The sequence below is a fragment of the Olea europaea genome, chromosome 12 (genome assembly GCF_002742605.1).
Source record: "Olea europaea var. sylvestris chromosome 12, O_europaea_v1, whole genome shotgun sequence".
NCBI lineage: Eukaryota > Viridiplantae > Streptophyta > Magnoliopsida > Lamiales > Oleaceae > Olea > Olea europaea.
In genome coordinates, this window is record NC_036248.1 from 5,203,809 (window position 1) to 5,219,783 (window position 15,975).

The 15,975-nt window shown below is 34.2% G+C and overlaps 2 protein-coding genes across 2 annotated transcripts; both read right to left on the reverse strand.

The window, feature by feature from the left end:
* Positions 1–1,912: 1,912 nt before the first annotated feature.
* LOC111405325 (elongation factor 1-delta 1-like) lies at positions 1,913–4,912 on the reverse strand. Its single transcript, XM_023034152.1, has 8 exons — positions 4,784–4,912; positions 4,579–4,686; positions 3,624–3,740; positions 3,449–3,542; positions 3,091–3,214; positions 2,719–2,832; positions 2,288–2,449; positions 1,913–2,160 (listed from the first exon to the last, which is right to left on the reverse strand). Coding segments are annotated over exons 2-8 (699 nt in total). The 5' UTR covers positions 4,665–4,686; positions 4,784–4,912; the 3' UTR covers positions 1,913–2,158.
* A 5,436-nt stretch (positions 4,913–10,348) lies between these two features.
* LOC111405323 (elongation factor 1-delta) lies at positions 10,349–13,352 on the reverse strand. Its single transcript, XM_023034151.1, has 8 exons — positions 13,224–13,352; positions 13,017–13,124; positions 12,061–12,177; positions 11,886–11,979; positions 11,528–11,651; positions 11,155–11,268; positions 10,724–10,885; positions 10,349–10,596 (listed from the first exon to the last, which is right to left on the reverse strand). Coding segments are annotated over exons 2-8 (699 nt in total). The 5' UTR covers positions 13,103–13,124; positions 13,224–13,352; the 3' UTR covers positions 10,349–10,594.
* Positions 13,353–15,975: the final 2,623 nt, after the last annotated feature.

Consider the following 15,975-nt stretch of genomic DNA (forward strand, 5'->3'; position numbering starts at 1 on the left):
TTATCTTTCTTGACTGTAGCAAGACGAAAATCATCCATCTTTCCTTTGACTTTGAGATTGTCATTGCAAGGTACCTTCGTTTGTCATTCCTCTTGATCATGGCCATTGGATTTATTTATTCCCTTCTTTTGCTAGCAACCTCAAGAAATGGATTTTCCAATTCGTCCCTAGTTTGTTGTACTGAGTTTCCACCAGCATCATGGCAATTTCGACCAGTGGCGTTCTAGTCATTTCGCCCAATAATTTGCTTGCCATTTCCATCAGCTCCATCTCCAACCCGTTTTGTAACCATAGACTAATTTTGGATATCCTTGTTATGCACAACTTGATTGATGCCTTCGTTTGGAACTTTCTTGCTATCTATCCATCACAATCGGCCTAGGTACATTGCACCCTGATGTTTCATGACGGAAGCGTTTGTAAGTAGAGCAAAACTTCAGCTCATGTTCACAGTAAACCTCTTGGTTTCTAACCTTACTTTTTGGCAACTCCGCCCTTGTTTGAGCCATGTTCTTTTGAAGAAAATATATTATTAAATAGTATTTTGACATCATTTCAATTACATTATTCGATAAAATAATATTATACACAAGTCCAAAACTTTTCCTCATTTTTTAATCACATTTCCCTTCAATACATTATTCAAAAATGCATTTTCCCGCCAAAATAGGGCTCAAACAAGAGCTTAATTTCCAGCATACACACCAATTCCTCGGCAACATCAATTTCAACCAAGACCCTCGCATAAGATACCCTATCTTTCGAGGATGTGAGTTTATCAATTACAATTGGTTTGCCCACCATGGAGACAATTTTTCCTAAGGCTCTTGCATTCCAGAAATCCAAAGGTAATCTTGACAGGTTGACCATACCGACATCATACAAATCTCTTTTTCGTCAAACTCAAAACATTTTGACATAATTTTTAGCATCAAAGGTTTTCCGAACACAAGATATAGTCCTTTATCTCGTACACATTGCTTATCCACGTCATTCTCAAATTTGAAAATGAGTCAACCACTATTATGCACATAGTATTGATACTTTACCTTATACGAGTTGCAAAGTTGGATCAAAGCCATCTTACTTGGAAACCGTCTTGCAAAATAGCTGACCAAGCAAGACCCCCAAGCATCTTCAACTTCGTCCAAGTCTTGATCATCTAAAATAACCTGACCATACTGTTTGACAAACTTTTCCAGCTTAATTCTGTCATCGTGTTTATGATTTTCCGTGAATAGATTTACCCATGGTGCTTTGATCGATTCTTGGACGGGAAGATTACTCATTTCAGCATCATTACAGATTTTCTGAGGTTCAGCTGCAGATTGAGACATGCCACGACTGCGCCTTAAAATTTGCAAAAATTGGCCAAAATCAATGTTTTGGTTCGCATACGCCTCTTGCTTTGGGTGACCTCATAAGACGCGCAAAACATAGTCTAAATGACTCGAGAATGTTGAAGAGACGATAATTGCAGGAGGGATTGTGAAGTTCTCATTTCTTCCACGGCCATCCGTGCAGGGCAACGCCAAGATACATGGGCAAGTTCTCATTTCTACCGCCATCCGTGCAGGACAACGCCAAGATACATGGGCATCGCACAGCACACAAATTGGTGTTCAATTTTATTATAAGTTGAGATAAGGAACCATTTGCCAAGTTTAAGGGGATAAATCATCTTAGAATCTAAACCCCAGGAGCCACAAGAAAGCAGAAGCAATAGCTTTAACAATTTTATTCAACCTTCTCTAAAGAAACCAAATTAAGATCCATATAGTAGATCGATCCTCTTTTTTCCGTTGACATCATATTTTGCCTATTTAGAAAAGGAGCTGATGAACCTATTTCTAAGAATTAAACTTTTGTAAACAATGCATCTTAGAACTTATTTCTAATAAATAACGGATAGTCAAGTACTAAATGAAAGTTCCAACAAAATATAAAGAAACAATAATTTAAGTCACTTCACATGGCAATTATATTGGTTACATTGCCAAGTCCACATTCAAATTATACGAGTCTGGAAATTTCATATAGCCATAAACGGAACACAACTTCAAATAGCATTATGGAAAAACTGGACGATAAACGCAACACAGAACCTACACTCCAATCGTTCAATTGCACATTCCAAACCGGTGAATGAATCAGTGAATTCTGCAAAACAATCGTCACCAATCAGATACATAGCGACTAATAATTATTATTAGTCAGCCAGTCTAATTAGCTAGGACATAATACTTGGTTTAAGATCAAAATGACAACAAATTCTTGAGTAACTTACATATTTTATTGAAGGCCACAATATCACAACTCTGGACATACTCATTTATTGGTTCTTCCATGAGACGCTCTTCGATAAGTGTATCGACAGATACCAAGTCATCCACGATGGTAAGCATAATCTGAAGCTTCTTGATACCATATCCAACAGCAACGAGTTTAGCTGGCAACAAATGTGAGATGTTTTGTAAGCTTCCTTAAAATGCAATAAACTACATCAGAAAAGAAACACCACATTTTACAATTTCACCATGATAGTTCTTTTTCTAAAAACTTGGCTTGAAAACACATGCTGGTAACAGTCTGGGTACTATATCATGTATCCATGTTCGCTTAAAACAATCAAAGTCAAACTCAGAGAGTCTTCCCTGAAGCTAGGTTGCAATAGCCATTAGCATCATCATTAATCCCTAAAGGAAGAGAAAAACTTACACGCTCCCCATAGCAGACCCTCCATCTGCACACTTCTAACAGCTTCCTCAAGCTTTTTCATATCAGTTTCGTCATCCCATGGTTTTACATCCATCAGTACTGATGACTTCCCACCTAAAAAATGAGCATAAGGATTTATATATGGATTTAGTTTGATAATATATGAGAACGATAAAAATGAAATCTATAACATTGAAATAATTTGATAAGTATGTCAGATTAAAATAGCTTATAGATGATGTGGAAACTAAAGTAGATATGAATATGAAACTCCAATTAGGTTCTCTAGCTTTGGTCCACTTGTAATTAGGGAAAAGAGTCTTTGTGTATTATTATTATTTATTTATTGTTTTTGAGAATCTGCGAACTCACTCTCTTTCTTCTTTCCAGATGCCTTCACGGCTGCAGCACGTTCTTCAGCAGCCTTCTTCTCTTCCTCAGTCTCCTCACCAAACAAATCCACATCATCGTCATCGTCCTCCTCTGCAGCAGAGGCCTGAAATTCAGATATTGTGCTATTTGTAAGAATAAGCATTAAAAATGATGAACAAGTACTCAAAATCAATAAAGAATGGTTATTCAAAATTTACATTGCTCTATAAAACAGAGATAAAGAGATTAAACAAATAATCTATGTGCATGTGCATCCATGCAATAGCAAATAACTTATTCACTACAAAGAAATTCCTACACAACTAAGAATTATAAAGCAAGGATATTAATATCTTGCCTTAGTGTCTACAGCAGGAGGAGTTGCAATAGCCTCCTCAGGGGCAGGAGCTGATCCCTCAACTATAACACCAGATCCTTCAGCAGAAACTCCACTACAAAACCATATCATAATAAGTTAGCAAGCCAAAAACCTTAAAATACTGAAAATATTGTGCAACTAAGAAAGGACTTACGAAATCCTCAATAGTGCTTCAATGTGGTTGTACCACCGTGAAACATTGACATAGTCAGATGATGGAGGCTTTGAAAGAGAAGCATGAACAGTCAGATCATCTTTTGAAGCTTGGTATCTGAAACAAGGAGTAAAGAGAGAATCGAAATTGAGATTCAATTCATTGTTAGCTAGAAAAGAAAAAACTCTCATTACAACAGTGGCACTGTTCTGCACTCTACAAAGCCATGCTTCCATTGCCTACGTTTATGATATGAGAAGTTCAACTCTATGCAACATATTCCACAACTATGGTACAACCACACAGTAGCTTACAGAATTGATACTACTAATTCAGAAAATCTTCTCTCGCTCTTTTCCAGGATAGTGAGTCATTTTATATCTATCAAAACATAAATAGGTTATCTACATTACATACAAATGAGATTTCAAATAAATTATGCAACACAAATAAGTTTCTCAGGTTCAGGCAGGTGTCAAGAGTGCCCAAGCAGTTATCATTAAGTACAAGCATGTTGTAGAATGTTAATTGAATTAAATGATTGATGTGCAAAGGAACAGCAACAAAGTTTAACTAAGATTTATCCAATGAATCACATGTTTCATGCCCAGGCAGTTATCGTTAAGCATAAGCATGTTGTAGAATAATAGTTGAATTAAAACGATTGATCCGCAAAGGAACAGCAACAATCTAAAATTATTCAATGCATCACATGGTTCAGTTTTTATTTTGATTATTCTCTAGATATAAATAGAAGAGTAAAAACAAAAGTTGAAAATCCATTTAATAAATCTCCTTCGGGACAAATTCTCCAACTCGTATTCTTTTCATAATTTATGAAATAGAAAACTAGTCCTAATAAGGCGCCTCACAAAAAAATAAAATAATAACAATAAATAAAAAAATCTAAATCCAATAAAAACATTAAAAATACTCTAAAATGAAGTACAATTACCCTGTGATGTAACTGCGAGTTAAAAGGTAATCATCAAGCTTCTTGAGCCCAGCATCTGAGCCGAGGTTGCAGAATGCGACGGCCATTGCTTAATAGTAATACTCAGATCTGATAATTTAATTTGATTCAACCAAAAGGCATTACAAGATTGAATTAAAAGTGAAAATCTATGAAATTTTCAAGCTGTGTGTAGAGAGAGACTCACATGACCAGTGCTGGAGGCGTAGAGCTTGGAGAGAAACTTGGGAGTACGGAGAAAAATTAGGGTTTCATTGACCATATAAATGGCACGAGGAATTTTGGTTATTTCTACTCGGCCCCTCGATTATCGTGATTAATGATAATCACCCCCTACAGATTGCAGAAATGAAAATTCATTTTCGTGGCCCAACAAATATATAACTCATAAGGCAAGCCCGTCCATCTTGGGCTGTGCTAGATTGACCCACGTGAACAAATTATCCCCAATTTGTTATTTTATTGAAATTAATAGCTTGTTTGGTACAGTTAAAAATTCAATTAAAATTAATTTTTTATTGTTATTTTATTATTACAGTCTTTATTTTTGAATTCTTCTCTTATCGATTGGACCCACTTTATCTCTAACTGTCAGAAAATCAATTATCAAAATCACTACCAAACAAACACTATAAATATGTAAGAGGGTTGTAAACTATAATTTCAAAATTAAGAGATTAGGTCAATATTACAAAAATTAGGTCTTAATTAAAATTTATTCATTAAATAATTAATTAAAAAATATTTTGTTGATTAAGCCCATGTTTGGCTCTCATTAGTCTCCATTAAATTATAATTCAATTTTCTCAACTTTTCTTATCAACCATACATTTTTCAATAAAATAACACGTAAATCCAAAAAAAATCTTTTTTTAACCACACATTCTCCACAAATTTATTATTTCTCTCATTATAATGTGGAATAATGGAGGCCAAACGGATACTGAATACACTAAGGTCACATCATTATATAATTTATGGTCACAACTACTTACTGGTTATAATTACAGAAGTCGCAGTCACAAATCACAAATTTTGTAGATCACAATTTATCAAATCAATAGGTCACGTATTAGTCATCGATCACTAATCATGAATTTTATAGGATTGAATTCATTTATTTATCACAAATTATCAAATTAGTTGGTCACGGTTATTACTCGATCATCAATTATTAAAAATGGGCCAGAAATTAACAAATTTTGAGTCACGATTATAAATTTTGTCAGAATCTGACATTTTTTAGATCATGTATTATTTATTAGTTATAATCAATCAAATAATTGATCACAAACACTATTTTTCCCACCCGCTACCCCCAACACCACCACCACAACTAGTCAACCACCATCTTATACCACACCATTGCCACCGCCATCGACATTGGCATCGAATCCACCAACATTACTACCACCTCCACACCAGCATTGCTACTACATGCACCACCACCCTAAAAGTCATTGCACAACTACCGAAAAAGCAACACCATACCACAAAAACCACAAACCGTAGTGAGCCTAGTGGACTCGTGCTGTCAACACAGACACTAGCAATGGCAGCGTCGTTACTGCAGCAACGATGAGCACAAACGACGTCATTGCTATTGCAAAACAGTGTCGAGTGATACCGCTATCAGAGCGACGTTGCTGTAATAGCGGTCACAAGAGTGATTATGAGTACCGTGCTAACGGTGCCTCCGGCATGTTGTGTGAGAGAGAGAGAGAGAGAGAGAGAGAGAAAGAAGGGAAAGCGAAAAATGATAAGGGTTAGGAAGTGAAATTTGGTGGGGCCAGGTGGATACATAGATTAATTTTATTTTATAATATTATTATTAATATTAAACTTGGAATTATCAACTGTTTTTATTTTATTATAAATAAACTCCAAACTTAATTTTTGAAATTGAAACCTAAAAAACTTGGTTACACGTAATTTCCACAAAAGGAAATCCATATCCTTCTCAGAGGCCCAACAGCCATCGAATAACCCAACAAAGGATAAATTGTTTTCAGAAATTTTCAAAAACAGCCATATTTTAGATTTAAGAGAGGGGAGAGGGGGGTACCGGAGGTGTACTAATTAGTGGAATCCCAAAACCTACTTTCTTTCCTGACAAAATCACTTACGACTAAGGCTAATTCGAAACTTTCCCACTCCGAAGGTGGGGTTACTTAAAGATAAAAATAAAGTAAGGGTATGTTTGATAGGATGAATTTTCCATGGAAAATGGAAAAGGAATTCCATTTTCCAATTTTAAGAGTGTTTGATGACTCTTTTTTTCCATGAAAATACATTTCTTGGTTGTCTTGCCACATAGGATTTTTCAAGGTTTTGATTTTCCAAGTTACTGTAGCTATTTTTTTTTTGTTATTATTATTATTATTATTATTATTATTATTATTATTATTATTATTTTGTGTTAGCAATGGAAACAAATTTTAAAAATTATTGTAAAAAAATATTTTCCTTTAATTGACAATATCCATGTAACAAAGCCAAATGAACACCCAAAGATAGATGATTTTCTTGAATTTTTTTGTTTGTTTGTTTTTTTTTTTGGCAATGGAAATAAATTTCATTCCCAATACCAGTAAATTATATTCCTCTAATTGACAATTTTCATGTAAAACAAAGTCAAACGGACATAAAAAAAAACACTTTAATTTAAATATTTTCCAAGTGGAAAATTATATCAATCAAACACAATAATTTACAATTTTCAGGAAAACAATTTCCCATCAATTCAATTCCTTGAAATTCGTTTTTTTTCCACTCAAATTCTACCTTTACAATCAAACAGACTCTAAATGGAAAAAAATGTCTACCCAAATATCCCAGACTTGGTCGATAATCTAATGTTCAAAATTTAAAAGGCTTTTCTTCACTAGACAGAGTTAATATTATTAAAAATAATCATAAAGCTTGAGGAGATCAACTCTGCGAGACAATGGACTAGGCAACAAGGACAATAAAAGACGATTCATGCTAATCTTGACAAATAGCAAGTTTAAATGACTCATAAAGATCAAAGTGAGAGTAATCTCATGCATTTTTTTAGCTCTGAGATAGTATATATCACCTTTCCCCATGTAGTCGTTTGTTAAAATTAGGGTATAGATCATTGTACTACTACGGAAGCCTATGACTATATATACACAATATTCACATTCGACGGGTGAATCTTTTAAAGTTAAAAAAAAAATAGATTGTCTTTGGGTCGAGGAACATTCTTTTTAGGCGACGAGTTAGTAATAGTAAATAAAAGAAATAAAGCTCTGCTTTGCTGTGAACACATAGTTTTTAAACATGTTATAACAACTGAAAGTGACCGTGCAACAGATAATCTCTTTTTCAACTTCCCCCATATTTACCACCAAATGCTTAAAAGAAACAGTAGGTGCATATAAAGAAATCAAAGAACACCACGCTAACCAAAAATGATTGAAATATAAATAAAGTGATGCTTCATTATAAAGCAAATCTATCCCTTCTTCCTCACTCAAGAAAATTATCAACCAATCAATGAATTCACTAATTGAAAGCCACCACTCTATAATGAGGATGTGTTGGTACTGTTGGAAAAATAATTAGTTGCAGCAGTGATCAGAACAATATAATGCAGAAATATAAAACTTATCGTCCGATCGAGTCTCGTGACAGCACGATGTCCTAAAGTGAAATTGCCCGTCAATAATTGCCGTGACCTCCGTGGACAATCACTCCCAGGATACAACGATCGTAAACCACTTATGCAGCAATCACGAATGATTTTTCTAGAACTCTCAATTGTACTCCAGAATAGGTATAAAAACCCGAATATAAGAAATTCACAATATGAAAAGAGTGATTGATTCTATTTTCTTTTTGTGTGTCTTTTCCCAAAACAAGATATGGGTTTATATAGGCAAGATGGTAGTAACAGTCTTCACCATGTTAATGCAGAATTTTAATGACTGAGTAGTGGGTGTTTTAATGGCAGTTAGTGGGTTGTTACAAAAACAAACAGTCATAAAATACTGGCTAGTTTTACCCATTAAATAATGAAGAAAAAAATATTTATTTTAGTCAAGGAAGCCCAAGGCCCCAAGGCCCAAATCAAGACATTTTAATATTTACGTGGGGAGTGATTCGAACCCCTGACGTCCCACACAAATGTTACATTTCCCACCACTTTAGCACTTTATCTAATTTGATTATTTCTTTCACATTTTATATTTATACCATAAATATATAACAGATGTTTCATGACGGAAGCGTTTGTAAGTAGAGCAAAACTTCAGCTCATGTTCACAGTAAACCTCTTGGTTTCTAACCTTACTTTTTGGCAACTTCGCCCTTGTTTGAGCAATGTTCTTTTGAAGAAAATATATTCTTAAATAGTATTTTGACATCATTTCAATCACATTATTCGATAAAATAATATTATACACAAGTCCAAAACTTTTCCTCATTTTTTAATCACATTTCCCTTCAATACATTATTCAAAAATGCATTTTCCCCCCAAAATAGGGCTCAAACAAGAGCTTAATTTCCAGCATACACACCAATTCCTCGGCAACATCAATTTCAACCAAGACCCTCGCATAAGATACCCTATCTTTCGAGGATGTGAGTTTATCAATTACAATTGGTTTGCCCACCATGGAGACAATTTTTCCTAAGGCTCTTGCATTCCAGAAATCCAAAGGTAATCTTGACAGGTTGACCATACCGACATCATACAAATCTCTTTTTCGTCAAACTCAAAACATTTTGACATAATTTTTAGCATCAAAGGTTTTCCGAACACAAGATATAGTCCTTTATCTCGTACACATTGCTTATCCACGTCATTCTCAAATTTGAAAATGAGTCAACCACTATTATGCACATAGTATTGATACTTTACCTTATACGAGTTGCAAAGTTGGATCAAAGCCATCTTACTTGGAAACCGTCTTGCAAAATAGCTGACCAAGCAAGACCCCCAAGCATCTTCAACTTCGTCCAAGTCTTGATCATCTAAAATAACCTGACCATACTGTTTGACAAACTTTTCCAGCTTAATTCTGTCATCGTGTTTATGATTTTCCGTGAATAGATTTACCCATGGTGCTTTGATCGATTCTTGGACGGGAAGATTACTCATTTCAGCATCATTACAGATTTTCTGAGGTTCAGCTGCAGATTGAGACATGCCACGACTGCGCCTTAAAATTTGCAAAAATTGGCCAAAATCAATGTTTTGGTTCGCATACGCCTCTTGCTTTGGGTGACCTCATAAGACGCGCAAAACATAGTCTAAATGACTCGAGAATGTTGAAGAGACGATAATTGCAGGAGGGATTGTGAAGTTCTCATTTCTTCCACGGCCATCCGTGCAGGGCAACGCCAAGATACATGGGCAAGTTCTCATTTCTACCGCCATCCGTGCAGGACAACGCCAAGATACATGGGCATCGCACAGCACACAAATTGGTGTTCAATTTTATTATAAGTTGAGATAAGGAACCATTTGCCAAGTTTAAGGGGATAAATCATCTTAGAATCTAAACCCCAGGAGCCACAAGAAAGCAGAAGCAATAGCTTTAACAATTTTATTCAACCTTCTCTAAAGAAACCAAATTAAGATCCATATAGTAGATCGATCCTCTTTTTTCCGTTGACATCATATTTTGCCTATTTAGAAAAGGAGCTGATGAACCTATTTCTAAGAATTAAACTTTTGTAAACAATGCATCTTAGAACTTATTTCTAATAAATAACGGATAGTCAAGTACTAAATGAAAGTTCCAACAAAATATAAAGAAACAATAATTTAAGTCACTTCACATGGCAATTATATTGGTTACATTGCCAAGTCCACATTCAAATTATACGAGTCTGGAAATTTCATATAGCCATAAACGGAACACAACTTCAAATAGCATTATGGAAAAACTGGACGATAAACGCAACATAGAACCTACACTCCAATCGTTCAATTGCACATTCCAAACCGGTGAATGAATCAGTGAATTCTGCAAAACAATCGTCACCAATCAGATACATAGCGACTAATAATTATTATTAGTCAGCTAGTCTAATTAGCTAGGACATAATACTTGGTTTAAGATCAAAATGACAACAAATTCTTGAGTAACTTACATATTTTATTGAAGGCCACAATATCACAACTCTGGACATACTCATTTATTGGTTCTTCCATGAGACGCTCTTCGATAAGTGTATCGACAGATACCAAGTCATCCACGATGGTAAGCATAATCTGAAGCTTCTTGATACCATATCCAACAGCAACGAGTTTAGCTGGCAACAAATGTGAGATGTTTTGTAAGCTTCCTTAAAATGCAATAAACTACATCAGAAAAGAAACACCACATTTTACAATTTCACCATGATAGTTCTTTTTCTAAAAACTTGGCTTGAAAACACATGCTGGTAACAGTCTGGGTACTATATCATGTATCCATGTTCGCTTAAAACAATCAAAGTCAAACTCAGAGAGTCTTCCCTGAAGCTAGGTTGCAATAGCCATTAGCATCATCATTAATCCCTAAAGGAAGAGAAAAACTTACACGCTCCCCATAGCAGACCCTCCATCTGCACACTTCTAACAGCTTCCTCAAGCTTTTTCATATCAGTTTCGTCATCCCATGGTTTTACATCCATCAGTACTGATGACTTCCCACCTAAAAAATGAGCATAAGGATTTATATATGGATTTAGTTTGATAATATATGAGAAAGATAAAAATGAAATCTATAACATTGAAATAATTTGATATGTATGTCAGATTAAAATAGCTTATAGATGATGTGGAAACTTAAAGTAGATATGAATATGAAACTCCAATTAGGTTCTCTAGCTTTGGTCCACTTGTAATTAGGGAAAAGAGTCTTTGTGTATTATTATTATTTATTTTTTTTTTTTGAGAATCTGCGAACTCACTCTCTTTCTTCTTTCCAGATGCCTTCACGGCTGCAGCACGTTCTTCAGCAGCCTTCTTCTCTTCCTCAGTCTCCTCACCAAACAAATCCACATCATCGTCATCGTCCTCCTCTGCAGCAGAGGCCTGAAATTCAGATATTGTGCTATTTGTAAGAATAAGCATTAAAAATGATGAACAAGTACTCAAAATCAATAAAGAATGGTTATTCAAAATTTACATTGCTCTATAAAACAGAGATAAAGAGATTAAACAAATAATCTATGTGCATGTGCATCCATGCAATAGCAAATAACTTATTCACTACAAAGAAATTCCTACACAACTAAGAATTATAAAGCAAGGATATTAATATCTTGCCTTAGTGTCTACAGCAGGAGGAGTTGCAATAGCCTCCTCAGGGGCAGGAGCTGATCCCTCAACTATAACACCAGATCCTTCAGCAGAAACTCCACTACAAAACCATATCATAATAAGTTAGCAAGCCAAAAACCTTAAAATACTGAAAATACTGTGCAACTAAGAAAGGACTTACGAAATCCTCAATAGTGCTTCAATGTGGTTGTACCACCGTGAAACATTGACATAGTCAGATGATGGAGGCTTTGAAAGAGAAGCATGAACAGTCAGATCATCTTTTGAAGCTTGGTATCTGAAACAAGGAGTAAAGAGAGAATCGAAATTGAGATTCAATTCATTGTTAGCTAGAAAAGAAAAAACTCTCATTACAACAGTGGCACTGTTCTGCACTCTACAAAGCCATGCTTCCATTGCCTACGTTTATGATATGAGAAGTTCAACTCTACGCAACATATTCCACAACTATGGTACAACCACACAGTAGCTTACAGAATTGATACTACTAATTCAGAAAATCTTCTCTCGCTCTTTTCCAGGATAGTGAGTCATTTTATATCTATCAAAACATAAATAGGTTATCTACATTACATACAAATGAGATTTCAAATAAATTATGCAACACAAATAAGTTTCTCAGGTTCAGGCAGGTGTCAAGAGTGCTCAAGCAGTTATCATTAAGTACAAGCATGTTGTAGAATGTTAATTGAATTAAAATGATTGATGTGCAAAGGAACAGCAACAAAGTTTAACTAAGATTTATCCAATGAATCACATGTTTCATGCCCAGGCAGTTATCGTTAAGCATAAGCATGTTGTAGAATAATAGTTGAATTAAAACGATTGATCCGCAAAGGAACAGCAACAAACTAAAATTATTCAATGCATCACATGGTTCAGTTTTTATTTTGATTATTCTCTAGATATAAATAGAAGAGTAAAAACAAAAGTAGAAAATCCATTTAATAAATCTCCTTCGGGACAAATTCTCCAACTCGTATTCTTTTCATAATTTATGAAATAGAAAACTAGTCCTAATAAGGCGCCTCACAAAAAAATAAAATAATAGCAACAAATAAAAAAATCTAAATCCAATAAAAACATTAAAAATACTCTAAAATGAAGTACAATTACCCTGTGATGTAACTGCGAGTTAAAAGGTAATCATCAAGCTTCTTGAGCCCAGCATCTGAGCCGAGGTTGTAGAATGCGACGGCCATTGCTTAATAGTAATACTCAGATCTGATATAATTTAATTTGATTCAACCAAAAGGTATTACAAGATTGAATTAAAAGTGAAAATCTATGAAATTTTCAAGCTGTGTGTAGAGAGAGACTCACATGACCAGTGCTGGAGGCGTAGAGCTTGGAGTGAAACTTGGGAGTACGGAGAAAAATTAGGGTTTCATTGAGCATATAAATGGCACGAGGAATTTTGGTTATTTCTACTCAGCCCCTCGATTATCGTGATTAATGATAATCACCCCCTACAGATTGCAGAAATGAAAATTCATTTTTGTGGCCCAATATATATATAGCTCATAAGGCAAGCCCGTCCATCTTGGGCTGTGCTAGATTGACCCACGTGAACAAATTATCCCCAATTTCTTATTTTATTGAAATTAATAGCTTGTTTGATACAGCTAAAAATTCAATTAAAATCAATTTTTTATCATTATTTTATTATTACAGTCTTTATTTTTTAATTCTTCTCTCATCGATATGACCCACTTTATCTCTAACTATCAGAAAATCAATTATTAAAATCACTACCAAACAAATACTATAAATATGTAAGAGGGTTGTAAACTATAATTTCAAAATTAAGAGATTAGGTCAATATTACAAAAATTAGGTCTTAATTAAAATTTATTCATTAAATAATTAATTAAAAAATATTTTGTTGATTAAGCCCATGTTTGGCTCTCATTAGTCTCCATTAAATTATAATTCAATTTTCTCAACTTTTCTTATCAACCATACATTTTTCAATAAAATAACATGTAAATCCAAAAAAAAATATTTTTTTAACCACACATTCTCCACAAATTTATTATTTCTCTCATTATAATGTGGAATAATGGAGGCCAAACGGATACTAAATACACTAAGGTCACAACGTTATATAATTTATGGTCACAACTACTTACTGGTTATAATTACAGAAGTCACAGTCACAAATCACAAATTTTGTAGATCACAATTTATCAAATCAATAGGTCACGTATTAGTCATCGATCACAAATCATGAATTTTATAGGATTGAATTTATTTATTTATCACAAATTATCAAATTAGTTGGTCACGGTTATTTCTCGATCATCAATTATTAAAAATGGGCCAGAAATTAACAAACTTTGAGTCACGATTATAAATTTTGTCAGAATCTAACATTTTTTAGATCATGTATTATTTATTAGTTATAATCAACCAAATAATTGATCACAAACACTATTTTTCCCACCCACTACCCCCAACACCACCACCACAACTAGTCAACCACCATCTTATACCACACCATTGCCACCACCATCGACATTGGCATCGAATCCACCAACATTACTACCACCTCCACACCAGCATTGCTACTACATGCACCACCACCCTAAAAGTCATTGCACAACTACAGAAAAAGCAACACCATGCGACAAAAACCACAAACTGTAGTGAGCCTAGTGGACTCGTGCTGTCAACACAGACACTAGCAAATGCAGCGTCGTCACTACAGCAACGATGAGCACAAACGACGCCATTGCTATTGTAAAACAGTGTCGAGTGATACCGCTATCAGAGCGACGTTGCTGTAACAGCGGTCACAAGAGTGATTATGAGTACTGCGCTGACGGTGCCTCCGGCATGTTGTGCGAGAGAGAGAAGGGAAAGCGGAAAATGATTAGGGTTAGGAAGTGAAATTTGGTGGGGCCAGGTGGATACATAGATTAATTTTATTTTATAATATTATTATTAATATTAAACTTGGAATTATCAACTGTTTTTATTTTATTATAAATAAACTCCAAACTTAATTTTTGAAATTGAAACCTAAAAAACTTGGTTACATGTAATTTCCACAAAAGGAAATCCATATCCTTCTGATAGGCCCAACAGCCATCGAATAACCCAATAAAGGATAAATTGTTTTCAGAAATTTTCAAAAATAGCCATATTTTAGATTTAAGAGAGGGGTGAGGGGGGTACCGGAGGTGTACTAATTAATGGAATCCCAAAACCTACTTTCTTTCCTGACAAAATCACTTACGACTAAGGCTAATTCGAAACTTTCCCACTCCGAAGGTGGGGTTACTTAAAGATAAAAATAAAGTAAGAGCATGTTTGATAGGAAGGATTTTTCATGGAAAATGGAAAATGAATTCCATTTTCCAATTTTAAGAGTGTTTGACGACTCTTTTTTTCCATGAAAATACATTTCTTGGTTGTCTTGCCACATAGGATTTTTCAAGGTTTTGATTTTCCAAGTTACTGTAGCTATTTTTTTTCGTTTTTATTATTATTATTATTATTTTGTGTTATCAATGGAAACAAATTCTAAGAATTATTGTAAAAAAATATTTTCTTTTAATTGACAATATCCATGTAACAAAGCCAAACGAACACCCAAAGATAAATGATTTTCTTGAATTTTTTTGTTTGTTTTTTTTTTTTTTTTGGCAATGGAAACAAATTTCATTCCCTTGACCAGTAAATTATATCCCTCTAATTCACAATTTTCATGTAAAACAAAGTCAAACGGACATAAAAAAAAACACTTTAATTTAAATATTTTCCAAGTGGAAAATTATACCAATCAAACACAATAATTTATAATTTCCAGGAAAACTATTTCCCATCAATTCAATTTCTTGAAATTCGTTTTCTTTTCACTCAAATTCCACATTTACAATCAAACAGACCCTAAATGGAAAAAAATGTCTACCCAAATATCCCAGACTTGGTCGATAATCTAATGTTCAAAATTTAAAAGGCTTTTCTTCACTAGACAGAGTTAATACTATTAAAAATAATCATAAAGCTTGAGGAGATCAACTCTGCGAGACAATGGACTAGGCAACAAGGACAATAAAAGACGATTCAT

What these genes read in the sequence shown, in the direction of transcription:
- LOC111405323 (XM_023034151.1), bottom strand. Translation starts at nt 13,102, where the DNA reads ATGGCCGTCGCATTCTACAACCTCGGCTCAGATGCTGGGCTCAAGAAG. An exon ending in ACTCGCAGTTACATCACAGG is followed by an intron (nt 12,178 to 13,016) that starts GTAATTGTACTT and finishes TCCTTGTTTCAG; the next exon opens with ATACCAAGCTTCAAAAGATG. An exon ending in GGGTCTGCTATGGGGAGCGT is followed by an intron (nt 10,886 to 11,154) that starts GTAAGTTTTTCT and finishes ATTTGTTGCCAG; the next exon opens with CTAAACTCGTTGCTGTTGGA.
- LOC111405325 (XM_023034152.1), bottom strand. Translation starts at nt 4,664, where the DNA reads ATGGCCGTCGCATTCTGCAACCTCGGCTCAGATGCTGGGCTCAAGAAG. An exon ending in ACTCGCAGTTACATCACAGG is followed by an intron (nt 3,741 to 4,578) that starts GTAATTGTACTT and finishes TCCTTGTTTCAG; the next exon opens with ATACCAAGCTTCAAAAGATG. An exon ending in GAAGCACTATTGAGGATTTC is followed by an intron (nt 3,543 to 3,623) that starts GTAAGTCCTTTC and finishes ATGGTTTTGTAG; the next exon opens with TGGAGTTTCTGCTGAAGGAT.